Genomic DNA, 27,472 nt, shown 5'->3' with positions numbered 1-27,472 from the left:
GGGGCTGTTGCTGTTTGTCATTTTTATCAATGACCTAGAGGAAGGCGCAGAAGGGTGGGCGAGTAAATTTGCAGACGATACTAAAGTCGGTGGTGTTGTCGATAGTGTGGAAGGATGTAGCAGGTTACAGAGGGATATAGATAAGCTGCAGAGCTGGGCTGAGAGGTGGCAAATGGAGTTTAATGTAGAGAAGTGTGAGGTGATTCACTTTGGAAGGAATAACAGGAATGCGGAATATTTGGCTAATGGTAAAGTTCTTGGAAGTGTGGATGAGCAGAGGGATCTAGGTGTCCATGTACATAGATCCCTGAAAGTTGCCACCCAGTTTGATAGGGTTGTGAAGAAGGCCTATGGAGTGTTGGCCTTTATTGGTAGAGGGATTGAGTTCCGGAGTCAGGAGGTCCTGTTGCAGCTGTACAGAACTCTGGTACGACCGCATTTGGAGTATTGCGTACAGTTCTGGTCACCGCATTATAGGAAGGACGTGGATGCTTTTGAGCGGGTGCAGAGGAGATTTACCAGGATGTTGCCTGGTATGGAGGGAAAATCTTATGAGGAAAGGCTGATGGACTTGAGGTTGTTTTCGTTGGAGAGAAGAAGGTTAAGAGGAGACTTAATAGAGGCATACAAAATGATCAGGGGGTTGGATAGGGTGGACAGTGAGAGCCTTCTCCCGCGGATGGAAATGGCTGGCACGAGGGGACATAGCTTTAAACTGAGGGGTAATAGATATAGGACAGAGGTCAGAGGTAGGTTCTTTACGCAAAGAGTAGTGAGGCAGTTGAATGCCCTACCTGCTACAGTAGTGAACTCGCCAACATTGAGGGCATTTAAAAGTTTATTGGATAAACATATGGATGATAATGGCATAGTGTAGGTTAGATGGCTTTTGTTTCGGTGCAACATCGTGGGCCGAAGGGCCTGTACTGCGCTGTATCGTTCTATGTTCTATAGCTGAGGATGGCTAGTCGGGTTGTGCGGAAAACGCATTTCTCCTTGTTATAGGTGAGATTGGGGGCATGGGTGGTTTGGAGGAACTTTTGAAGGTTAGCGTCATGGTCCTGCTGATCATGGCCGCAGATGGTGACGTTATCCAAGTATGGAAACGTGGCCCGCAGCCCGTACTGGTCCACCATTCGGTCCATCGTTGTTTGGAAGACCAAGACCCTGTTGGTGACGCCGAAGGGAACCCTGAGGAAGTGGAAGAGGCGGCCGTCTGCTTCAAGGGCAGAGTAGTGGCGGTCTTCCGGGCGGATTGGGAGCTGGTGGTATGCGTACTTCAAATCTACCGTGGAGAAAACCCGGTAGTGTGCAATCTGATTCACCATGTCCGCTATCCAGGGAAGGGGGTACGCATCGAGTTACGTGTACCGATTTATGGTTTGGCTGTAGTCTACAACCATCCGGTTCTTTTCCCCAGTCCTGACGACCATCACTTGGGCTCTCCAGGGGCTATTACTGGCCTCGATGACCCCCTCCCTCAAGAGCTGCTGGACTCTGACTTGATAAAAGTCCTGCCCTGGATACTGTACCGCCTGCTCCTGGTGGCGACAGGTTTACAGTCGGTGGTGAGGTTCGCGAAGAGCGAGGGAGGGGGTGATCTTAAGGGTCTTAAGGTTACATACGGTGAGAGGGGATGGGGCCCGCCGAACTTCAGGGTCAGGCTCCTAAGGTTGCACTGGAAGTCCAGTCCTAACAGGAGAGGTGCTCTTTCCAGGAGCTGGTGCAGACTCGATGGGCCGAATGGCCTCCTCTACACTGTCAATTCTGATTCTATACATTATTTCCTTTGCCCTACACTTTGTTGTTTCCACCTCTGGCCGTCCTTGGTGGAGTTGCTGAGTGCGGTATTTCTGCAGCAAGCTGGTGATGATGAACCTCTGGCCATGCAGTAACAGTCCATCTTCCATGATTAACACCTCTCATGACGTAAAATGTGTCGAGCCCTTGGGGAAGCTCACAGTCTGTCGCAGGCCATCCTTTCATGGTGACGTCATGGAGCTGCCTGCATGTGTGATCTGCTTGTCAGGTGGAGTTCCTCAATTCTGCACGATAACAGCACTTGAATTGTCATAATATCAATGTCTTCCTCACAATCTGCATGCTCAGTGGTGGGTAGGTGAACCCTGGAGAGGACATCGGTGGGGTAAAACTCCTTTACTGTGCTTGCAGATTACACTGAGGTTGTACCATTGGAGCTTGAGCATCATTCGCTGCAGGTGAGGTGACGCAATATGGAGGGGCTTTTTCAAGGTTGATGATGAGTGGCTGTTGATCAGTTTTGACGTTGCCATTGAAATTTCTTACATGCGAAGACTAGGGCAAGTAGTTCCTTCTCGATCTGGGGCAAGTAGTTCCTTCTCGATCTGGGCATAGAGATTTCTCATGTCTATGAAAGCCCTTGATGCAAAAGCTACTGGTCGGCCATTCTGGATGCACACTGCTCTGAGTCAGTGCTAAGAGGCATCTGCTGACGGGTGCTTGGACATCGAAGTATTGTAAAACTGGAGGGGCTGACAGCAGATCCCTGAGATGTGTTGAAAGTGGCTTGTGGCGCTTATCCCAACATCATTTTACATCCTGGTGGAGACTTTGACATTGGGTCCACTTATTTTACTGTAACAGGGAATGAATTTTTATAGATAATTTGTGATACCGAGGAAATGCTGCAGGGCACACGTGTCTTCACATTGTCGGTGGTAAAGAAGTGGCCCATGTCAGGGACCTGGTTGACCCTAAATCTGCATTTAACAACAGGGTTGAGCTTCAACTGTGTGTCGCCCATCCACATGTGATATATGACGGGCAGCTTCCCAATAATGTCACAGTTGAACAGGTCTTTGTATTCTGGTATCTCTGGGGCTTGGTGCAACAGGTTGTGTACATCCAGCCCAACGTGGATTAGCCCCAGTGCAATGTTGTCCTGGACACACAGCAGAGGTTTGATGTCCTGGTCGACGATGTGAAACTGGAACTTGCTCTGTCCTGTTCATGAATTTTGTTAGTTCACCATATTGATGCTGTGGTGTTGGGTGTTCTGACACACAGATGAGCCAACACAGTTGCATATGGTACAACGCTTCTTTATTTAAACTTACTATTTACAGTTTGGTCTTTGCACTCTGCACGTGGGGGGTTCCCTGCTTGTGGTGTTTTAACAGCTCTTTCTTGTTCCCTTCTCCCCAGACCTACTGACCACCAGGTGTCGTGCTCGTGCTTTTTATATGGTTGGTGTTCTTGTCTGTGATTGGTTGTGGTGTTGTGTACTCTGATTTGCCTGTTAGTGTGTCCATCATGATGTGTGTGTTTGAATATCATGACATCCCCCCTTTTTACAAAGATATGTGCCTATGTGGTGATAAATATGATCGTGTCGTGAGTGCATCTAGGAGTGTGTGTGTGTCGTGTGCAGCATGTGCATATGACGGAACTATGTACATGGGGCGATGTCGGGTGCGTCACATGAGCCAAGTTGTACCATAACATAACATAAATGCGAACGAGAGAAGAAGAAAAAAAAAAAAACTTGAACAGTTGTCCAGTCAGACGACCTCTGGAACGATAAACAACAACAGGTTATCATGTAAAATTGTGCAACTTGTTAAACATATGAACTGTATTATAAGTCCAGTCTAATGGGCTTGCGACGAGTTCGGGTTGACCGCCTCAAGGGTGGATCAAGAACCACCGGCTGCTGTGCAGGCCTGGCCATAGGCGGCGACGGAAAGGGCGTGATGTGCGGCAGCTCCACAAAGTCATCCTCGGAAGCCTGTTGAGGATCTGGCGTGTGCGTGCTGTGTGGCTGTGAGCGTGGAAGTCGGCGAAGGGCGCGCCGATTGCGGCGACGCACGGAACCATCCGGCATGCGAACCAGGAACGAGCGGGGAGCCACTTGTCGGAGGACTTCGGCCGGTGCTGACCAGCCACCATACGGTTGATGGACGCGTACTTTGTCTCCGGAGGACAGGGGGGGCAGGTCCGTCGCTCGTGTGTCGTACCGACTTTTCTGGCGATCACGCTGCAGTTGCATGTTCCGAAGAACCGCCTCATGGTCTGTCGTTGGTGCCAGGATGGACGGTACCGTCGTCCTGAGGGAGCGACCCATTAGTAGCTGCGCTGGCGAGAGACCCGTGGATAACGGGGCCGATCGATAGGCCAGCAAGGCAAGGTTAAAGTCCGATCCGGCAGCAGCCGCCTTGCACAGGAGCCGCTTGGCGATGTGGACACCCTTTTCAGCCTTCCCGTTCGATTGTGGATGCAGAGGGCTGGACGTCACATGAGTGAAACCATATGCTGCGGCAAAGGACGACCATTCACGGCTGGCAAAACAAGGTCCATTGTCTGACATGACAGTCCTTGGAATGCCATAGCGAGCAAATGTTTCCTTGCAGGCCCCAATGACTGCGGACGACGTCAGACCCTGGAGAGGCATGACTTCCGGGTAGTTTGAGAAGTAGTCTATAATAACAATGTAATCTCTGCCTAGCGCGTGAAATAGGTCAACACCCACCTTCGCCCAGGGGGACGTCACCATCTCGTGTGGTAGAAGTGTTTCCGGAGGTTGCGCCGGCTGAAACCTCTGACAGGTTGTGCAGTTGAGCACCATGTTGGCTATGTCTTCATTAATACCCGGCCAATATACCGCCTCCTGGGCCCTTCGTCTGCATTTTTCGACGCCCAAGTGGCCTTCGTGTAGTTGATGAAGAATCATCTGGCGCACGCTGTGCGGAATAACGATCCTGTGTGATTTCATAAGGACCCCGTCTATGTTGGTGAGATCATCTCGCACATTATAAAACTGGGGGCACTGCCCTTTTAGCCACCCTTCCGTCATGTGGCGCATCACTCGCTGCAGAAGGGGGTCAGTCGCCGTCTCTGCGCGTATGTGGGCCAGACTAGGATCATCAGCTGGCAGATTTGCTGCTGTCAGAGTTACGTGTGCCTCAATTTGACGCACGAACCCCTCCGCATCTGGTGGTGTGCTCACTGCTCGGGAAAGAGTGTCCGCCACGATGAGTTCCTTCCCCGGAGTGTAGATCAGTTCAAAATCGTACCTCCTGAGTTTAAGTAAGATGCGCTGGAGGCGAGGAGTCATGTCGTTCAGGTCTTTGTTAATGATGTTGACCAGGGGGCGGTGGTCAGTTTCGACCGTAAATCGTGGCAGGCCATACACATAGTCGTGGAACTTGTCCAGTCCAGTTAACAAGCCCAGGCATTCTTTTTCGATTTGCGCGTAGCGCTGTTCGGTAGGGGTCATGGCTCGTGAGGCATACGCAACCGGGGCCCATGATGACGTGCTGTCTTTTTGCAGGAGTACCGCTCCAATACCAGATTGGCTGGCGTCTGTTGAGATCTTTGTAGGGCGCGTCGTGTCAAAGAAGGCCAGCACTGGTGCCGTGACCAGTTTGTGCTTGAGCTCCTCCCATTCCCGCTGATGCGATTGGTGCCAGTTGAATTCTGTCGATTTTTTTACGAGATGGCGCATATTTGTTGTATGAGAAGCCAGGTTGGGAATGAACTTCCCAAGGAAGTTGACCATGCCCAGGAATCTTAAGACAGCCTTCTTGTCAGCCGGTCGTGGCATGGCTGTGATGGCGCTAACCTTGTCTGCATCGGGACGGACCCCTGACCTTGAGATGTGGTCCCCGAGGAATTTCAGCTCCGTCTGGCCGAAGGCACACTTCGCACGGTTGAGACGCAGGCCATTTTGTCGTATGCGGGTAAAGACACGTCGTAGACGATGCATGTGTTCCTGCGGAGTGGTGGACCAAATGATGATATCGTCCACATATACACGTACCCCTTCGATGCCTTCCATCATCTGCTCCATAATGCGGTGGAATACTTCAGATGCCGAAATGATGCCGAATGGCATCCGGTTGTAGCAGAATCTGCCAAAAGGGGTGTTGAATGTGCATAGTCTTCGGCTGGCCGGGTCCAGTTGGATCTGCCAGAATCCTTTGGACGCATCCAATTTAGTGAATATTTTGGCTCGCGCCATCTCGCTGGTGAGGTCTTCTCGTTTCGGGATGGGATAGTGTTCCCGCATGATATTGTTATTCAGATCTTTTGGATCTATACATATACGGAGCTCGCCAGAGGGCTTCTTTACACAGACCATGGAGCTGACCCATGGCGTGGGCTCCGTGACCCTGGATAGGACCCCTTGGACCTGAAGAATCTGCAGTTGTGCCTTGAGGCGGTCTTTGAGAGGCGCAGGAACCCTGCGAGGTGCGTGAACGACAGGGATGGCGTCCGGTCTGAGTCGAATCTTGTACGTGTATGGCAATGTCCCCATGCCTTCAAAAACCTCCTGGTTGTGAGCAAGGAGGGAATGGAGATTTGCGTGGAACTCAGCATCCGGGAAGTCGGATGTCTCATCTGGAGAGAGAGACATAATGCGCTGTACCAGGTGAAGGACCTTACACGCCTGTGCGCCCAGTAACGAGTCCTTTGATGAGCCGACAACTTCGAAGGGGAGTGTGGCCGTGTACCTCTTGTGAGTCACCTGTAGCTGGCAAGATCCTATGGACGGGATGACGTTCCCGTTATAGTCAACCATCTTGAGCCGGGATGGCGTGATGGGTGGTTTGACCTTCATGGCCTGGACTGCAGAGTAAGCAATCAGGTTGGCGGATGCGCCGGTGTCCAGACGGAAGGCGACGCGAGATCGGTTGACCGTCAGGGTGGCACACCACTCATCGGCTGGATTGATGGCATTGACCTTGTTGACATCAATGACGGAAACTCGGAAGGCATCCTGGTCATCTGCATCACTTAACTGGAAGTCTTGATGCGTGGGCTGGACGGTCCTGACTCGTCTGCGAGGTTGTCGAGGATGCGCGGGATCCATGGGTTGAGCCGAACGACAGTGGGCTGCGTAGTGGCCCATCGTGGCACATCTGTGGCACTGTCGGTTTTTTGCAGGACATTGCCCTTTTAAATGTAGAGCTCCACAATTGCCGCACGTCATGACGTCACGGCGTTCGTTGCGCCACTGCGCATGCGCAGTGCGATCTTGCGGTGGGCGCGCCTGCGCAGTGCGTCCCTCGTTGTGGCCGTTATTTTTGGCGCGCACCTGCGCGGGAGACCGCGGGAAGCGGCCGCTGTCATCCGGGCCGTGGGTCGGGAAGTAATCGACGGCCTGGATGCGTTCGGCGTCGTGGGCGGCCTGGCTTGCCGATTCGACGGCTGGGGACCCCCTCCATGCCAACTCGGACGCCTGAAATCGGGCAAAACGGCAGGTAGCATTTTCGTGGAGGACACAGGCTTCCACAGCAGACGCTAAGGTGAGGCTTTTCATTTTAAGAAGCTGCTGGCGTAGGCCACTAGAGGCAACGCCAAAAACAATCTGGTCCCTGATCATGGACTCTGTGGTGGTGCCGTAACCGCAGGACTGCGCTAGAATCCGGAGGTGCGTCAAAAAGGGTTGAAAAAGCTCCTCCTTACCTTGCAGGCGTTGCTGAAAGAGGTATCTTTCAAAACTTTCATTTACTTCAACTTGAAAGTGCTGGTCCAGTTTGAGGATGACCGTGTCATATTTGGCTTGGCTTTCGCCTTCTTCGAACACCAGTGAGTTGAAAACGTCGGTTGCGTGCGGACCTGCGTAGAAGAGGAGCATTGCAATCTTCGAGTCATCCGAGACATTCTGTTTTTCGGTGGCACGGATGTACAGGTCAAATCGCTGCCTGTAGAGCTTCCAGTTGGTACCTAGGTTCCCCGTGACTTGCATCGGCTGCGGTTTGCCGGTGTGGTCCATGTCCAGAATGGCAGATTAGAACATAGAACATAGAACATAGAACAATACAGCGCAGTACAGGCCCTTCGGCCCACGATGTTGCACCGAAACAAAAGCCATCTAACCTACACTATACCATTATCATCCATATGTTTATCCAATAAACTTTTAAATGCCCTTAATGTTGGCGAGTTCACTACTGTAGCAGGTAGGGCATTCCACGGCCTCACTACTCTTTGCGTAAAGAACCTACCCCTGACCTCTGTCCTATATCTATTACCCCTCAGTTTAAGGCTATGTCCCCTCGTGCTAGCCATTTCCATCCGCGGGAGAAGGCTCTCACTGTCCACCCTATCTAACCCTCTGATCATTTTGTATGCCTCTATTAAGTCTCCTCTTAACCTTCTTCTCTCTAACGAAAACAACCTCAAGTCCATCAGCCTTTCCTCATAAGATTTTCCCTCCATACCAGGCAACATCCTGGTAAATCTCCTCTGCACCCGTTCCAAAGCCTCCACGTCCTTCCTATAATGCGGTGACCAGAACTGTACGCAATACTCCAAATGCGGCCGTACCAGAGTTCTGTACAGCTGCAACATGACCTCCTGACTCCGGAACTCAATCCCTCTACCAATAAAGGCCAACACTCCATAGGCCTTCTTCACCACCCTATCAACCTGGGTGGCAACTTTCAGGGATCTATGTACATGGACACCTAGATCCCTCTGCTCATCCACACTTTCAAGAACTTTTCCATTAGCCACATATTCCACATTCCTGTTTTTCCTTCCAAAGTGAATCACCTCACACTTCTCTACATTAAACTCCATTTGCCACCTCTCAGCCCAGCACTGCAGCTTATCTATATCCCTCTGTAACCTGCTACTTCCTTCCTCACTATCGACAACACCACCGACTTTAGTATCGTCTGCAAATTTACTCACCCACCCTTCTGCGCCTTCCTCTAGGTCATTGATAAAAATGACAAACAGCAACGGCCCCAGAACAGATCCTTGTGGTACTCCACTTGTGACAGAACTCCATTCTGAACATTTCCCATCAACCACCACCCTCTGTCTTCTTTCAGCTAGCCAATTTCTGATCCACATCTCTAAATCACCCTCAATCCCCAGCCTCCGTATTTTCTGCAATAGCCTACCGTGGGGAACCTTAGTAGGCAGGTATCGATCCACTCCTGTACCATGTGGTGTTGGGTGTTCTGACACACAGATGAGCCAACACAGTTGCATATGGTACAACGCTTCTTTATTTAAACTTACTATTTACAGTTTGGTCTTTGCACTCTGCACGTGGGGGGTTCCCTGCTTGTGGTGTTTTAACAGCTCTTTCTTGTTCCCTTCTCCCCAGACCTACTGACCACCAGGTGTCGTGCTCGTGCTTTTTATATGGTTGGTGTTCTTGTCTGTGATTGGTTGTGGTGTTGTGTACTCTGATTTGCCTGTTAGTGTGTCCATCATGATGTGTGTGTTTGAATATCATGACAGATGCACTGTCAATTACCATAATTGGGGGGGAGGGGAGGGGGGGGGTGATTGGTGGTGTCAGGTCGGGGGTTGTGGGTGGGGATCCAGCGGGTGCCAGGTCTCGGAGGGAGACTGTGTCCTGGCGCCCGTCGGGGTGTGCCACGTAGGCGTACTGCGGGTTCGCATGTAGGAGGTGGACTTTTTCTGACCAAGGGGTCCGACTTATGTTCGTGAAGGGGCTCGTTAGTCACTGTCCAGAGGAGCGATCGGATAGAGTGGAATGCGTCGGACCTCCTGCCAGCGGGAGACCGGGAGATTTTTAGACTGCAGGGCTAGCAGGATGACCTTCCAGACCGTCCCGTTCTCCCTCTCCACCTGCCTGTTTCTCCGGGGGTGGTAGCTGGTCGTCCTGCTTGAGGCAATGAACTTGATGATCAGGAACTGACGCAGCTCATCACTCGTGAAAGAGGATCCCCGATCACTATGGATGTAGGTGGGGGAACAAAACAGAGTGAAGATGCTGTGCAGAGCTTTAATTACCGTGGCAGAAGTCATATCGGGGAATGGGATGGCAAAAGGGAACCGGGAGTACTACGCAATCACATTCAGAAAGTACGTGTTGCAGTCGGTGGAGGGGAATGGCCCTTTGAAGTCCATGCTGAGGCGTTCAAAGGGGCGGGAGGCCTTCACCAGGTGCGCTCGATTTGGCCGGTAGAAGTGCGGCTTGCACTCGGCGCAGACTTGGCAGTCTCTGGTGACGGTTCTGACCTCCTCAATGGAGTCGGGCAGGTTGCGGGCCTTGATGAAATGGAAGAACCGGGTGACCCCCGGTTGGCAGAGGTCATGGTGGAGAGCCCGGAGTCGGTCCACTTGTGCTCTGGCACATGTACCGCAGGATAGGGCATCAGGGGGCTCCTTGAGCTTCCCCGGGCGATACAAGATCTCATAGTTATAGATGCTCAATCCTCCACATCAAGATCTTGTCGTTTTTGATCTTGCCCCGCTGTGTATTATTAAACATGAAGGCAACCGACCGTTGTCTCCTGCCGGCCAGGTAATGCCTCCAATGCCGTACAGCTTCCACAATTGTTTGGGCCTCCTTTTTGATAGAGGAGTGCTGAATTTCGGAGGCATGGAGGGTGCGGGAAATGAAGGCCACGGGCCTGCCTGCCTGAGGGTGGCGGCCAGAGCTATGTCCGATGCATCGTTCTCCACCTGGAAGGGGAGGGACTTGTCGACCGCTTGCATCGTGGCCTTGACGATGTGTGCCTTGATACGGTTGAAGGCCTGGCGGGCCTCAGCCGTCAGGGGAAAAACTGTGGACTGAATGAGTGGGCGGGCCTTGTCCGCATAATTAGGAACCCACTGGGCATAGTAGGAGAAAAACCCCAGGCATCATTTCAGGGCCTTGGGGCAGTGGGGGAGGGGGGAGTTCCATGAGGGGGTGCATGCGGTCGGGATCGGGCCCTAGGACTCCATTTGCCATGACATAGCCAAGGACGGCTAAGCGGTTGGTGCGGAACACTCATTTATCCTTATTGTATGTGAGGTTGAGGAGTTTGGCGGTCTGGAGGAATTTTTGGAGGTTTGCGTCGTGGTCCTGCTGATCGTGGCCGCAGATGGTGTCGTTATCTAGGTACAGGAAGGTGGCCCGCAGTCCGTACCGGTCAACCATTCGGTCCATCTCTCACTGGAAGACCGAGACTCCATTAGTGACGCCGAAGGGAACCCTAAAGAAGTGATAGAGGCAGCCATCTGTTTCGAACGCAGTGTATTGGCGGTCCTCCGGGCGGATGGGGAGCTGGTGGTAGGCGGACTTCAGGTCCACTATGGAAAAGACCCGATACTGCGCAATCTGATTGACCATGTCAGATATGCGCGGGAGGGAGTACGCGTCGAGCTGCGTGTACCGATTGATGGTCTGACTGTAGTCAATGACCATCCTGTGCTTCTCCCCAGTCTTTACTACTACCATGGGCTCTCCAGGGGTTGTTGCTGCCCTCAATGACCCCTTCCTGCAGAAGCCGTTGGACCTTCGACCTGATGAAGGTCCTGTCCTGGGCACTGTACCGTCTGCTCCTAGTGGCGATGGGTTTGCAGTCCGGGGTGAGGTTTGCAAACCGGGAAGGTGGCTCGACCTTCAGGGTCGTGAGGCTGCAGATGGTGAAGGGGGGTAGGGGTCCACTGAATTTTAAGGTTAAGCTTTGGAGATGGCACTGAAAGTCCAGGCCGAGTAACAGGGCAGCACAGAGGTGGGGGAGGACGTGGAGCCGGAAGTTGCTGAACTCTACGCCTTGGACGGTGAGGGTCGCGATGCAGTACCCCTGGATTTCCACAGAATGGGATCTGGAGGCCAGGGAGATTTTCTGGGTGACTGGGTGTACCCAGAGGGAGCAGCACCTTACCGTAGTGGGGTGGATGAAGCTCTCTGTGCTCCCGGAGTCAAATAGGCAGGTCGTCTCCTGCCCATGATCTTCACCATCATCGTCGTGGTCGCGAGGTTGCGGGGCCGGGACTGATCCTGGGTGATAGAGGCGAGCTGCGGCAGATGCTGGGAGGTCCCGGGCTGGTCAGCGGTGGTGGAGGTAGCGGCAGGCGATGAACGGACGAGCAGGGGCCCTGAGACGCAGTCCAAAAAGACGGCGAAGGTGGCGAAGCACATGGAGGGCGGCATCATAAATGGCGGCGCCTATGGGCAGCACGTGGCTTGCGGTGAAGAAGATGGCGGCGCCCACCGGCCACATGTGGCTTGCGAAGGGGAAATAGTGGCGCCCCTGGGTCGCACGTAGGGGGTGTAGGAACGCCGGGCCTGGAAACAACGGCGACCGACCGGGCCTGGCAAACAGAAACAAAGTGTCCCTTCTTCTCACAGCCGTTGCAGGTCACGCTCCGCGCCGGACAGCGCTGCCTGGGGTGTTTGTTTTGCCTGCAAAAATAGCACTTGGGGGGGGGGGGGGGGGGGGGGGGCAGAGTTGGTTGGCTGCCGGGCGGCGCAGGCTTGCGGTGAGCTGGAGACGGCAGCTGGTGGGGCCCACGAGGGTGTCGCGCGGTCGGGGGCGTAGGACTGGACGTTACGAGAGGCCACTTCTAATGAATTAGCGAGCTGCCTAGCTCCCGCAAGATCAAGCGTACCCCCTTCCAGTAGCTGCTGGCGGACGAACGCAGACTTCATGCCTGTAACGTAAGCATCTCGAATTAAGTTTGATGTGCTGGACTGCCGAAACTGCCTGGCAGTCACAGTTCCTACCTAGGATAGGCAGGGCACGCCAGAAATCGAGACTCCCTGGGGAGTTGCTGTCTCGTGGCCAGCAGGTGCCTGGCGTATACTTGATTGACTGGTCAAACGTAATGTCCTTTCAGGAGCTCCATTGCTTCGGAATAGGTGGGCGCATCCCGGGTGAGAGGAAAAATGACAGGGTTCACCTGTGAATCGAGGACTTGGAGCTTCTGCGAGTCCGAGGGTTCCTCAGCGGATGTTTGGAGGTAGCTTTCGAAGCAGGCTAGCCACTGGTCAAAGGCGGACGTAGCGTTGCCTGCAGCTGAGCCCTCAAGCAGCCAATCAGGCTTGATGTGGAGATCCATCGTTTTAAAAATCTTGCTCAATAAAGTGATGCACTATCAATTACCACTAAGACAAGAGTAGTGGAATAATTGAGGCTTTATTGAGCAAGATGTTGTGCCTCCTGTAGCTGGAACCAGAATGGCTGCAGCACCGACGAGCGCACATTTATACGCCGCCTACTGGGCGGAGCCAGCAGGCAGGGATTTACCCATGTACCTCTACTGTACGGGCAGTGCCGTAATACATTTAATATACTACTAGTGGTGACTACCACACATGCAAAGAGATTTACTTTGTTGGTGGAATCTAGTGCAGCCCAGGGCTCGGCTTTCCCGCAGAAGTGGCTTTGACAAAACATTGCATTTTGTGCCAGGGTCGATTTTGACTTTAAATTTGGCATTGCTGTGAGTACTGTTTACCATTGTGAATATGTCCCCTTTTCCCAGGATAAACGCAACACTTTTGCGGTAAAATGTTTTAAGGGGTTCAATGCTCAGGTTGTTTTGAGTTATCTTCAGCTCATTCACTTCGTTCATGTTCCGAGGGGTAGTCAGCTGCAACATGACTTGTAGTAATGGTGGGTTGCTGTGGCTTTTGTGGTGTTGGGTGTTCTGACACACAGATGAGCCAACACAGTTGCATATGGTACAACGCTTCTTTATTTAAACTTACTATTTACAGTTTGGTCTTTGCACTCTGCACGTGGGGGGGCTCCCTGCTTGTGGTGTTTTAACAGCTCTTTCTTGCTCCCTTCTCCCCAGACCTACTGACCACCAGGTGTCGTGCTCGTGCTTTTTATGTGGTTGGTGTTCTTGTCTGTGATTGGTTGTGGTGTTGTGTACTCTGATTTGCCTGTTAGTGTGTCCATCATGATGTGTGTGTTTGAATATCATGACATCCCCCCTTTTTACAAAGATATGTGCCTACGTGGTAATAAATATGATCGTGACGTGAGTGCATCTAAGAGTGTGTGTGTGTGTGTGCCGTGTGCAGCATGTGCATATGACGGAACTATGTACATGGGGCGATGTCGGGTGCGTCACATGAATCAAGTTGTACCATAACATAACAGAAATGCGAACGAGAGAAGAAGAAAAAAAACTTGAACAGTTGTCCAGTCAGACGACATCTGGAACGATAAACAACAACAGGTTATCATGTAAAATTGTGCAACTTGTTAAACATATGAACTGTATTATAAGTCCAGTCTAATGGGCTTGCGACGAATTCGGGTTGACCGCCTCAAGGGTGGATCAAGAACCACCGGCTGCTGTGCAGGCATGGCCATGGGTGGCGATGGAAAGGGCGTGATGTGCGGCAGCTCCACAAAGTCATCCTCGGAAGCCTGTTGAGGATCTGGCGTGCTGTGTGGCTGTGAGCGTGGAAGTCGGCGAAGGGCGCGCCGATTGCGGCGACGCACGGAACCATCCGGCATGCGAACCAGGAACGAGCGGGGAGCCACTTGTCGGAGGACTTCGGCCGGTGCTGACCAGCCACCATACGGTTGATGGACGCGTACTTTGTCTCCGGAGGACAGGGGGGGCAGGTCCGTCGCTCGTGTGTCGTACCGACCTTTCTGGCGATCACGCTGCAGTTGCATGTTCCGAAGAACCGCCTCATGGTCTGTTGTCGGTGCCAGGACGGAAGGTACCGTCGTCCTGAGGGAGCGACCCATTAGTAGCTGCGCTGGCGAGAGGCCCGTGGATAACGGGGCCGATCGATAGGCCAGCAAGGCAAGGTTAAAGTCTGATCCGGCATCAGCCGCCTTGCACAGGAGCCGCTTGGCGATGTGGACACCCTTTTCAGCCTTCCCGTTCGATTGTGGATGCAGAGGGCTGGATGTCACATGAGTGAAACCATATGCTGCGGCAAAGGACGACCATTCACGGCTGGCAAAACAAGGTCCATTGTCTGACATGACAGTCCTTGGAATGCCATGGCGAGCAAACGTTTCCTTGCAGGCCCCAATGACTGCGGACGACGTCAGATCATGGAGAGGCATGACTTCCGGGTTGTTTGAGAAGTAGTCTATAATAACAATGTAATCTCTGCCGAGCGCGTGAAATAGGTCAACACCCACCTTCGCCCAGGGGGACGTCACCATCTCGTGTGGTAGAAGTGTTTCCGGAGGTTGCGCCGGCTGAAACCTCTGACAGGTTGTGCAGTTGAGCACCATGTTGGCTATGTCTTCATTAATATCCGGCCAATATACCGCCTCCCGGGCCCTTCGTCTGCATTTTTCGACGCCCAAGTGGCCTTCGTGTAGTTGATGAAGAATCATCTGGCGCACGCTGTGCGGAATAACGATCCTGTGCGATTTCATAAGGACCCCGTCTATATTGGTGAGATCATCTCGCACATTATAAAACTGGGGGCACTGCCCTTTTAGCCACCCTTCCGTCATGTGGCGCATCACTCGCTGCAGAAGGGGGTCAGTCGCCGTCTCTGCGCGTATGTGGGCCAGACTAGGATCATCAGCTGGCAGATTTGCTGCTGTCAGAGTCACGTGTGCCTCAATTTGACGCACGAACCCCTCTGCATCTGGTGGTGTGCTCACTGCTCGGGAAAGAGTGTCCGCCACGATGAGTTCCTTCCCCGGAGTGTAGATCAGTTCAAAATCGTACCTCCTGAGTTTAAGTAAGATGCGCTGGAGGCGAGGAGTCATGTCGTTCAGGTCTTTGTTAATGATGTTGACCAGGGGGCGGTGGTCAGTTTCGACCGTGAACCGTGGCAGGCCATACACATAGTCGTGGAACTTGTCCAGTCCAGTTAACAAGCCCAGGCATTCTTTTTCGATTTGCGCGTAGCGCTGTTCGGTAGGGGTCATGGCTCGTGAGGCATACGCAACCGGGGCCCATGATGACGTGCTGTCTTTTTGCAGGAGTACCGCTCCAATACCAGATTGGCTGGCGTCTGTTGAGATCTTTGTAGGGCGAGTCGTGTCAAAGAAGGCCAGCACTGGTGCCGTGACCAGTTTGTGCTTGAGCTCCTCCCATTCCCGCTGATGCGATTGGTGCCAGTTGAATTCCGTCGATTTTCTTACGAGATGGCGCATATTTGTTGTATGAGAAGCCAGGTTGGGAATGAACTTCCCAAGGAAGTTGACCATGCCCAGGAATCTTAAAACAGCCTTCTTGTCAGCCGGTCGTGGCATGGCTGTGATGGCGCTAACCTTGTCTGCATCGGGACGGACCCCGGACCTTGAGATGTGGTCCCCGAGGAATTTCAGCTCCGTCTGGCCGAAGGCACACTTCGCACGGTTGAGACGCAGGCCATTTTGTCGTATGCGGGTAAAGACACGTCGTAGACGATGCATGTGTTCCTGCGGAGTGGTGGACCAAATGATGATATCGTCCACATATACACGTACCCCTTCGATGCCTTCCATCATCTGCTCCATAATGCGGTGGAATACTTCAGATGCCGAAATGATGCCGAATGGCATCCGGTTGTAGCAGAATCTGCCAAAAGGGGTGTTGAATGTGCATAGTCTTCGGCTGGCCGGGTCCAGTTGGATCTGCCAGAATCCTTTGGACGCATCCAATTTCGTGAATATCTTGGCTCGCGCCATCTCGCTGGTGAGGTCTTCTCGTTTCGGGATGGGATAGTGTTCCCGCATGATGTTGTTATTCAGATCTTTTGGATCTATACATATACGGAGCTCGCCAGAGGGCTTCTTTACACAGACCATGGAGCTGACCCATGGCGTGGGCTCCGTGACCTTGGATAGGACCCCTTGGTCCTGAAGAATCTGCAGTTGTGCCTTGAGGCGGTCTTTGAGAGGCGCAGGAACCCTGCGAGGTGCGTGAACGACAGGGATGGCGTCCAGTCTGAGTCGAATCTTGTACGTGTGTGGCAATGTCCCCATGCCTTCAAAAACCTCCTGGTTGTGAGCGAGGAGGGAATGGAGATTTGCGTGGAACTCAGCATCCGGGAAGTCGGATATCTCATCTGGAGAGAGAGACATAATGCGCTGTACCAGGTGAAGGACCTTACACGCCTGTGCGCCCAGTAACGAGTCCTTTGATGAGCCAACAACTTCGAAGGGGAGTGTGGCCGTGTACCTCTTGTGAGTCACCTGTAGCTGGCAAGATCCTATGGACGGGATGACGTTCCCGTTATAGTCAACCATCTTAAGCCGGGATGGTGTGATGGGTGGTTTGACCTTCATGGCCTGGACTGCAGAGTAAGCAATCAGGTTGGCGGATGCGCCGGTGTCCAGGCGGAAGGCGACGCGCGATCGGTTGACCGTCAGGGTGGCACACCACTCATCGGCTGGATTGATGGCATTGACCTTGTTGACATCAATGACGGAAACTCGGAAGGCATCCTGGTCATCTGCATCACTTAACTGGAAGTCTTGATGCGTGGGCTGGACGGTCCTGACTCGTCTGCGAGGTTGTCGAGGATGCGCCGGATCCATGGGTTGAGCCGCACGACAGCGGGCTGCGTAGTGGCCCATCGTGGCACATCTGTGGCACTGTCGGTTTTTTGCAGGACATTGCCCTTTTAAGTGTAGACCTCCACAATTGCTGCACGTCATGACGTCACGGCGTTCGTTGCGCCACTGCGCATGCGCAGTGCGATCTTGCGGTGGGCGCGCCTGCGCAGTGCGTCCCTCGTTGTGGCCGTTATTTTTGGCGCGCACCTGCGCGGGAGACCGCGGGAAGCGGCCGCTGTCGTCCGGGCCGTGGGTCGGGAAGTAATCGACGGCCTGGATGCGTTCGACGTCGTGGGCAGCCTGGCATGCCGATTCAACGGCTGGGGACCCCCTCCGTGCCAACTCGGACGCCTGAAATCGGGCAAAACGGCAGGTAGCATTTTCATGGAGGACACAGGCTTCCACAGCAGACGCTAAGGTGAGGCTTTTCATTTTAAGAAGCTGCTGGCGTAGGCCACTAGAGGCAACGCCAAAAACAATCTGGTCCCTGATCATGGACTCTGTGGTGGTGCCGTAACCGCAGGACTGCGCTAGAATCCGGAGGTGCGTCAAAAAGGGTTGAAAAAGCTCCTCCTTACCTTGCAGGCGTTGCTGAAAGATGTATCTTTCAAAACTTTCATTTACTTCAACTTGAAAGTGCTGGTCCAGTTTGAGGATGACCGTGTCATATTTGGCCTGGTTTTCGCCTTCTTCGAACACCAGTGAGTTAAAGACATCGGTTGCGTGCGGGCCTGCGTAGAAGAGGAGCATTGCAATCTTCGAGTCATCCGAGACATTCTGTTTTTTGGTGGCACGGATGTACAGGTCAAATCGCTGCCTGTAGAGCTTCCAGTTGGTGCCTAGGTTCCCTGTGACTTGCATCGGCTGCGGTTTGCCGGTGTGGTCCATGTCCAGAATGGCAGGTTAGTAGGCAGGTATCGATCCACTCCTGTACCATGTGGTGTTGGGTGTTCTGACACACAGATGAGCCAACACAGTTGCATATGGTACAACGCTTCTTTATTTAAACTTACTATTTACAGTTTGGTCTTTGCACTCTGCACGTGGGGGGCTCCCTGCTTGTGGTGTTTTAACAGCTCTTTCTTGCTCCCTTCTCCCCAGACCTACTGACCACCAGGTGTCGTGCTCGTGCTTTTTATGTGGTTGGTGTTCTTGTCTGTGATTGGTTGTGGTGTTGTGTACTCTGATTTGCCTGTTAGTGTGTCCATCATGATGTGTGTGTTTGAATATCATGACAGCTTTGACCCGCAACACTAGGCAAAGTAATTCCATTTGCCACAGTTATTGCAACGCTTATTAAATGCAAAGCACATGCTTTTTTTTGTGGGTGCTCGCCACTGCAGTTCTGGCAGGGCGTGTCTCTGTAACGAGAGAACTTCCGTTTCTCTCCTTTAACTCCTTAGTGCTCCTCTCTGATTGATCATTTAGCATGGCAGATTTTAACGTGAGTTTTTTTTCCCACGGAGCAACTGCTTGCACACAGCATCGCTGTGTATTCCGCACACTATCGTCTCTGAGTTCGTCAGTGAGAGTACCAAATACGCACTTTGCCAAAATTTTCAATGTTGCGGCATATAATTATCCCAATTTATTGAGTTTCTGGTTAGTGGGTGTTCAAAATGTGTCTGCCCATGACATTTTTTGCGGGCACACATATCTGTTCAAATTGTTTTATTAATGCTTCAGGGTCCTCTTGGTGTTCTTCCCCTTGGAAGAAGAAGGATTCAGATTTTTCGACCACATTTGGCCTGCTATGTTCAACAGTATGTACTTCGATTTATCGGCAAGACTGGCATAGCAGTATACACGCCATTCCTTTTATGAACTTTTTCCAATTGGCGATGTTCTCATTGAAGATGAGCGAGTTGATGCAACAAAGTCTTTGTACCATCTCGGCCAGCACCTGACATCATGGAAAGTTGTTGGGTTGTGTAGGAATGATGACAAAGGACTACAACTTAAAAACAGTTAAATGATCTTCAGCAGCTCTTGCATGCCATGCCTGTAGTCACACTGGCAAGAACTCACTCGCCTCCGACACCTCACTTCCTTGTACAGGTCATGGTAATATATACATCAATGTGCATTCTACTGAACCCACAGAGAATGAATAAAGCTGTGGAGCGTTTTCAGTGGCCATTGGATGTAAAGTGTGTGTTTGTTTGTGTGGGGAAGAAACTATCGTCCATTTGTACATGAGAGCATCAAGTAGGAAGATTAAAAAATGTTACATTTCAATTAAAAACTGAAAACGCTGTCAGTCTGACACGATCTGAGAGAGGGAGAAACTGAGTTAACAGTTCAGGTAGATAACCTTTCATCAGAACTCTTGCTCCTACTCCATAAAACCATAAGACATAGGAGCAGAATTAGGCCACTCGGCCCATCGGGTCTGCTCCGCCATTCAATCATGGCTGGTATTTTTGTCATCCCTATTCTCCGCCTTCTCCTCATAACCCCTGATCCTCTTATTAATAAATAACCTATCTATCTCTGTCTTAAAGACACCCAGTGATTTCACCTCCCCAGCCTTCTGCGGCAAAAGGGTTCTATAGATTCACCACCCTCTGGCTGAAGACATTCCTCCACATCTCTGTTTTAAAGGATCGTCCCTTTAGTCTGAGATTGTGTCCTCTGCTTCTAGTTTTTCCTACAAGTGGAAACATCCTCTTCATGTCCACTCTATCCAGGTCTTGCAGTATCCTGTAAATTTCAATAAAATCTCCCTTCATCCTTCTAAATTCCAACGAGTACAGACCCAGAGTCCTCAACCATTCCTCATACGACAAGCTCTTCATTCCAGGGATCATTCTTGTGAACCTCCTCTGGACCCTTTCCAAGGCCAGCACATCCTTCCTTCGATACAGGGCTCAAAACTGCTCACAATACTCCAAATGGAGTCTGACCAAAGCCTTATACAGCCTCCAGAAGTACTTCCCTGGTCTATTCTAGCCCTCTCTATATGAATGCTAACATTGTATTTGTCTTTCTAACTGCCAACTGAACCTGCACATTAACCTTTAAGAGAATCGTGAACAAGGACTCCCAAGTCCCTTTGTGCTTCTGATTTCCTAAGCATTTCCCCATTTAGAAAATAGTCTATGCCTAAATTCCTCCTTCCAAAGTGCATGACCTCACACTTTTCCACATTGTATTCCATCTTCCACTTCTTTGCCCACTCTCCTAGCCTGTCCAAATCCTTCTGCAGCCCGCTTGCTTCCTCAATACTACCTATCCCTCTACAGATCTTTGTATCATCTGCAAACTTAGCAAAAGTGCCTTCAGTTCCTTCTTCCAGATCATTAATGTAATTGTGAAAAGTTGTGGTCCCAGCACAGACCCCTGAGGCACACCACTAGTCACTGGCTGCCATCCTGAAAAAGACCCTTTATCCCCACTCTCTGCCTTCTGCCAGTCAGCCAATCCTCTATCCATGCCAGGATCTTGCCCTTAACAGCATGGGCTCTTAACTTAATTAACAGTCTCCTATGCGGCAACTTGTCAAAGGCCTTCTGGAAATCTAAATAAATCACGTCCACTGGTTCTCCTTTGTCTAACTTGCTTGTTACCTCCTCAAAGAACTCTAACAGATTTGTCAGACGTGACCTTCCTTTGACAAAGCTGTGCTGACACAGTGTTATTTCATCATGCACTTCCAAGTACTCTGTGATCTCATCTTTAATAATGGACTCTAAAATTTTACCAATGACCAAAGTCAGGCTAACCGGCCTCTCTCCCTTCTTAAACAGCGGTGTTACATTAAACACTTTCCAGTCCTCTGGGACCCTTCCTGCCTCCAGTGATTCCTGAAAGATTACCACCAATGTTTCCACAATCTCCTCCGCTATCTCTTTTAGAACTCTGGGGTGTAGTCCATCTGGTCCAGGTGATTTATCCACAGCTTTTATTATGCTTTAGGCTCCATATTTGTAGATTTTAATAGTGTAGTTTAGCTTGGTTGGTAGCACACTTGAATCAAGGCTCAAGTGCTGCTCCGGAATTTGAGCGCCCATTAAAAGAAATGTTTGCGTTTATTTAGCATCATTCAGGACTTTTGGACGCCCCAAAGTGTGTGTGTGTTTTTTTTTTACAGCCAATGAAGTACTTCTGAAGTAAAGTTTCGATTTTAATATAGAAAATGCAGCAGCCAGTTTCCACGCCGCAAGCTCCCACAAACCACAATTTGACAATGACCAGATAGTTATTTTAGTGATGTTTTTGAGGGTTGAATATTGACCAGGATATTGAAGAGAATGCATTGCTCTTCTTCAAAATAATGCCACGGGATGTTCAACGTCCACCCGGAGGGGCAGACAGCGCAGAACTATCTCAGTGCAACATTGGGACTGTTAACCTCGATAATGACCAGTAAAATAATTAGTTAAAAGTCGCTCTTGTTTTACAAATACAAAATGCTGCAGATGCAAAGACCTTAAAATTAAAACAGAAAATTGCAGAAACACCCAGTTAGTCAGCAACTGCGGAAAGAGAAACTGAGTTTATGTTTCCGGTTGATGATCTTGCATCAGAATAGGAAGATGTCGCAAATGACCAGCTTTTGTTTTTAATTGTTCTGGGAGAATAAGGAGTGTTTTTGTAAAACTTGAGCTCAATTGTTTGAGGGAGCTATGTTCATGGTGTTAACTCTGAAGCATTCTCTTTATTTATCATTAGTTGATTAAGGAAAGGAACATTTTCCAGGGCCCAGGGGGAAGGAGCAAGGTGAGGGTGCTTAATTGAATAGCTTTTTCAAAGAGCTAGCAACAGGAATTATAGGCCAAACAGCCTCCTTTATGCAGTTAAAATTCTATAACCATGGTTTACTATCCCACCTAATGCCCTGGGAGCATAGGAAAAATTAATAGATTTTTAGAGTACCCAATTCTTTTTTTCCAATTAAGGGGCAATTTAGCATGGCCAATCCACCTACCCTGCACATCTTTTGGGTTGTCGGGGTGAGACCCATGCAGACACGGAGAATGTGCAAACTTCACACGGACAGTGACCCGGGCTGGGATTATGCGTTGTCCTCGTGCCTTGAGGCAGCAGTGCTAACCACTGCACCACTGTGCTAAAATGAATACATTACGTAATTTATCACATAGTTTTAATATGATTTTAGAGACTGAATTATACAAGCAGTATGAAACTGACCCCATTTTGCTGCTTTTTCTTAAGTTAAACATGGCAAATAGATGCTTCAGGAGTAACAGTCTTTGAACCTTCAAAAACAAGGCCTTTCAGTTTGTTTTTTGCTTTCTTTCTGGACATCCCAGGATGTTTTCATTTACTTTGGAACACTGAGTTTGGCTAGTCTGCTATTCTGTGCAAAGTAAGGTCCCACAGACAAGGAGATGAAGGTTCAGTTAATCGGTGTACAGTGAGGGAAGAAGGTTGACCAGGGGAATGACCCTCCTCTTCAGACATTCTCCATCCAAGTGAACAGGCAGATTTTGTCCGATAGACTGCACTTCCGGCGATGCAAAACTCCCTCGGCATTGCGTTGAAGTTTGGGCCTAAGTTATGGGCTTGAACCATCACCTTCTGACTCGCTGGTTAGAATATTCCCACTCCGCTAAAGCTATGTGTTTTAAATGCCTTTGCACTTAATTGTAGAGTGCACAATAGCTCATTGCACCATTGGGTATTTCAAGTCAACTTTAATTCTGTGCCTGTGTGTGTGACATATATTTTATATATATTTCATTCCAAGTGTGTCTTTTACTCTAGCTGAAGTGAGTAGAAAGCCAGTTGTGTGCTAATGGTGTTTCCCTTTACTCCTCTGACAGATTACCATGGCAATGATTACTGACTCTACAGCATCCTTCCCAATGAGTAATCACACAAGGGAGAGAGTAACTGTGGCCAAGCTAACACTGGAAAATTTCTACAGTAACCTGATTGCACAGCATGAAGAGCGAGAAATGAGGTAACATTAAAAGGCCACTCAGCCCCTTGCATCTGTTCCACCATTCAATCAGATCATTGCTGATCTGCACTGTGACACCATTTACCTGTCTTTGCATCATAGTGGCCAGGTCTCTGGTGCTGAGCCTAGCTCTGTGGCTCAGAAGGGAAGGGGGGAGAACAGAAAAGCAATAATGATAGGAGACTCAATGGTTAGGGGAACGGATAGGAGATTCTGTGATCGCGAACGAGACTCCCAGAAGGTATGTTGCCTCCCAGGTGCCAGGGTCAGGGATGTCTCGGATCGTGTCTACAAGATTCTTAAGGGGGAGGGGGAGCAACCAGAAGTTGTGGTGCACATTGGCACCAACAACATTGCTACGAAAAGGGATGAGGATCTAAAAAGTGATTTTAAGGAGTTAGGTTGGAAGTTAAAGAGCAGGACCAGCAGAGTAGTAATTGTAGAGTAGGATTGTTACCGGTGCCACGTGCTAGTGAGGCAAGGAACAGAGGGCGACTGCAGCTGAACACGTGGCTACAGGGCTGGCGCAGGAGGGAAGGCTTCAGATATGTAGACCATTGGATGCCTTCTGGGGAAGGTGGGACCTGTACTTGAGGGACGGGTTGCACCTAAACAGGAAGGGCACCAACATCCTGGGTGGGAGGTTTGCTAGAGCTCTTTGGGAGGGTTTAAACTAGTTTGGCAGGGGGATGGGAACCAGAGCTACGGATCAGAGGATAGTGTAGCTGTTGAACGGCCGAAATAATATCAGTGTGCCTGTAAGGAAGGATAGACAGTTGATAGGGCAAGGTTGCGCTCAGTGGGATGGGTTAAAGTGTGTCTGATTCAATGCAAGGAGTATCAGGAATAAGGGAGATGAACTTAGAGCATGCATCAGTACTTGGAACTACGATGTTGTCGCCATTACAGAGACTTGGATTTCACAGGGGCACGAATGGTTGTTAGATGTTCTGGGGTTTAGATGTTTTTAGAAGGAAAGGGAGGGAGGTAAAATAGGAGGGGGAGTGGCACTGTTAATTAGAGAGTGCATCACAGCTGCACAAAAGGAGGCAGTCAAGGAGGTGTTGCTACTGAGTCAGTATGGGTGGAAGTCAGAAACAAGAAAGGAGCAGTCACTTTATTGGGAGTTTTCTATAGGACCCCAATAGCAGCAGAGAGATAGAGGAACAGATTGGGCGTCAGATCTTAGAAAGGTGCAGAAGTAACAGAATAGCTGTCATGGGTGACTTAACTTCCCAAATATTGACTGGAATCTCCTTAGTGCAAATGGTTTAGATGGAGCAGATTTTGTCAGGTGTGTCCAGGAAGGATTCCTTACTCAATATGTAGAGAACCAGGCCAGATGTCGGATGTCTCGGTGGGAGAGCTTTTTGGTGACATTTACCACCACTCCTTGACCTTTACCATAGTTATGGACAGGGATAGGAACAGACAATATGGGAAGGTATTAGACAGGAGCTGGAGATCATATATTGGGAACAGATGTTCTCAGGGAAATGCACAACAGTAATGTGGGGGTTGTTTAAGGGGGCACTTGCTGCGAGTACTGGATAGTTTTGTCCCACTGAGATAGGGAAGGAATGGTAAGGTGAAGGAGCCTTGGATGACAAGAGAAATGGAGCTTCTAGTCAAGAGGAAGAAGGAAGCGTACGTAAGGTTGAGGAAGCAAGGATCTGGCACGGCTCTAGAGGGTTACAAGGTAGCCAGGAAGGAACTCAAAAATGGACTTAGGAGAGCTAGAAGGTGGCATGAAAAAGCCCTGGCGGGAAGATTATGGAAAACCCCAAGGGGTTCTACACTTGCGTGAGAAATAAGAGGATGATCAGAGTGAGAGTAGGGCCGATCAGGGATAGTGGAGGGACCTTGTGCCTAGAGTCTGAGGACTTGGGGAGGCCCTAAATGAATATTTTGCTTCAGTTTTCACGAGAGAAGGATGTTGTTGCTCGTGAGAACAGCGTGAATCAGGTTAATAGGCTCGAACAGGTTGATATTAAGAAGGAGGATGTGCTGGAAATTTTGAAAAACATCAGGATAGATAAGTCCCCTGGGCAAGACAGGATATACCCACGGTTACTATGGGAAGCAAGGAAGGAGATTGCTGCGCCGTTGGCGATGATCTTTGCAGCCTCACTCTCCACTGAAGTAGTACCGGATGATTGGAGGGAGGCGAATGTTGTTCCCCTGTTCAAGAAAGGGAATAGGGAAATCCCTGGGAATTACAGACCAGTCAGTATTGCATCTGTGATGAGCAAAATACTGGAAAGGATTCTGAGCGATAGGATTTATGATTATTTAGAAAAACATAGTTTGATTAAAGATAGTCAGCATGGCTTTGTGAGGGCAGATCATGCCTCACAAGGCTCATTGAATTCTTTGAGGATGTGACGAGACGCATTGATGAAGGTCGGGCAGTGGATATGGTGTATCTGGATTTCCGTAAGGCATTTGATAAGGTTCCCCATGGTAGGCTCATTCAGAAACGTTGGGGGGGCGTGGGATACAGGGAAATTTGGCTGTCTGGATACAGAATTGGCTCGCCGAAAGAAGATAGCGAGTGGTAATGGATTGGAAGTATTCTGACTGGAGGTCGGTGACCAGTGGTGTCCTGCAGGGATCTGTTCTGGGACCTCTGCTCTTTGTGGCTTTTATAAATGACTTGGATGAGGAAGTGGAAGGGTGGATTAGTAAGTTTGCCAATGACACAAAGGTTGGTGGAGCTTTCGACAGTGTCGAGGGCTGTTGCAGGTTACAACAGGACATTGACAGGATGCAGAGCTGGGCTGAGAAGTGACAGATGTTAAACCTAGATAAATATGAAGTGATTAATTTTGGAAGGTTGAATTTGAATTCTGAATACAGGGTAAAAGGCAGGATTCTTGGAAGTGTGGAGGAACAGAGGGATCTTGGGGTCCATGTACATAGATCCCTCAAAGTTGCCACCCAGGTTGATACGGTTGTTAAGAAGGTGTATGGTGTGTTGGCTTTCATTGGATCATCAGCTTGTAGCATTATTGAGTAATTGGGCGAGGAAGAATCCCAGCCTCCTATAGGATTTCTGCCCCTCCAGGTTGCTTTCTGAGCCAGAGTGAATGCCCTGAACCACTGTTTTTGGGTTGTCCAGATTCCAGGTTACTACCTGTGCCCGATGTCACCTCTTGATTGAGTGGAGCCAATGTGGACGCCTCAAAGATGTGGCACGATGATCGGGGACAGTTCTACAAAATCGGCCAGCAAACTGTGCGGAAATCCCTTGGGCTGTGATCCGAGAGTTGTACAATTGTGCAGAATCACCAGCAGTGTTTAATGGTGCTTTGCGCTTTGCAGTTTGTCTCCTGCTTTTCATATCCAAGGATAAAGTTCAGATTTTCCCAACTGGGATTAGGACAGCCCACTTTTCGGCTTCCTGGTAAAACTTAACCGGAGCGTAGTGTGGCTTTCATGGCTGTTATCATTTTCCATTTCAGGCACAAATAGAAGTTGAACTTGCTTGGATGAAGATTGGGATAAAAAAAAACTACCCCATGAGTTAGTAGTACCCTCCCACTTCAAAGAGTTGTGGGTTTGAGCCACATGCCTAGTCTCAAAAGCAGGACATTCATGTTGAAGCTCCCTGTGCAGCACAGAGAGAGAGTGCTGCACTGTCTAAGATTCCATTATTCAGATGAGAAATACAATTGAGGCCTTGACAGCCCTTTCGTGTGAAATGTTAAGGAATCCATGGTACAATTTCAGAATCATTAGCACTGGTGACCTGATCAAAATTGACCCCTCAACTAAAATCATGAAACTGATTGTCCGGTCATTTATTTTATTCATTTATTTTATTTATTTCAAACACTCAGTGGTGGGATGGTCTCTGCCAATGTTAATCCTTGCGTCCTTTGTAACCATGTGGATTTTAAACAGTTTAATTAGTTTAGAGGGATGTGTGCACATTACTCTATTTACCTGTGGTTTGACTTGTTTTGATGAGCAGGAAGTAGAGATATAATGGTGGGATAAGACACAAGGGAGGAGTCCAGGCTGTGGTTTTAGCTGATGTTAACGACAGTTTGGGGTTTGGAGCATGTCACCAAGATTGGTTGTAAGCTCTGGGGTGCGGTACAGACAGAGTCAGGCATGAAGTGAACTTCTTAAACCCAATCTAAGGCTTGTTGAGGCTAAAAGCCTTTTTACCAACTACAAAGCTTAAGTTGGGAGTGTGAATATTCTCCAGGTGCCTGGATGAGTGTGGCTCCAACAACACTCTAGGAGCTTAACACCATCCAGGACAAAGCAGACCATGTGATCGGTAGCCCACCTACCACCTTCAGCGTTC

The 27,472-nt window shown here is 50.1% G+C and overlaps 1 protein-coding gene across 21 annotated transcripts in view; it reads left to right on the top strand.

Moving 5' to 3' along the window:
• The window catches only part of LOC140396321 (serine/threonine-protein kinase 38-like), a 120,020-nt gene that overhangs the window by 33,476 nt on the left and 59,072 nt on the right, over nt 1-27,472 (top strand). For all 21 annotated transcript variants that reach the window (XM_072484818.1, XM_072484812.1, XM_072484824.1 and 18 more), the window contains exon 2: nt 23,015-23,154. In XM_072484818.1, coding sequence (XP_072340919.1) covers nt 23,021-23,154 — 134 coding nt within the window. In that variant the 5' untranslated portion in view covers nt 23,015-23,020. The remainder of the gene's footprint in view (nt 1-23,014; nt 23,155-27,472) is intronic.

Source organism: Scyliorhinus torazame, chromosome 19 (assembly GCF_047496885.1).
Source record: "Scyliorhinus torazame isolate Kashiwa2021f chromosome 19, sScyTor2.1, whole genome shotgun sequence".
NCBI lineage: Eukaryota > Metazoa > Chordata > Chondrichthyes > Carcharhiniformes > Scyliorhinidae > Scyliorhinus > Scyliorhinus torazame.
This window is presented reverse-complemented; position numbering and strand designations above follow the sequence as displayed.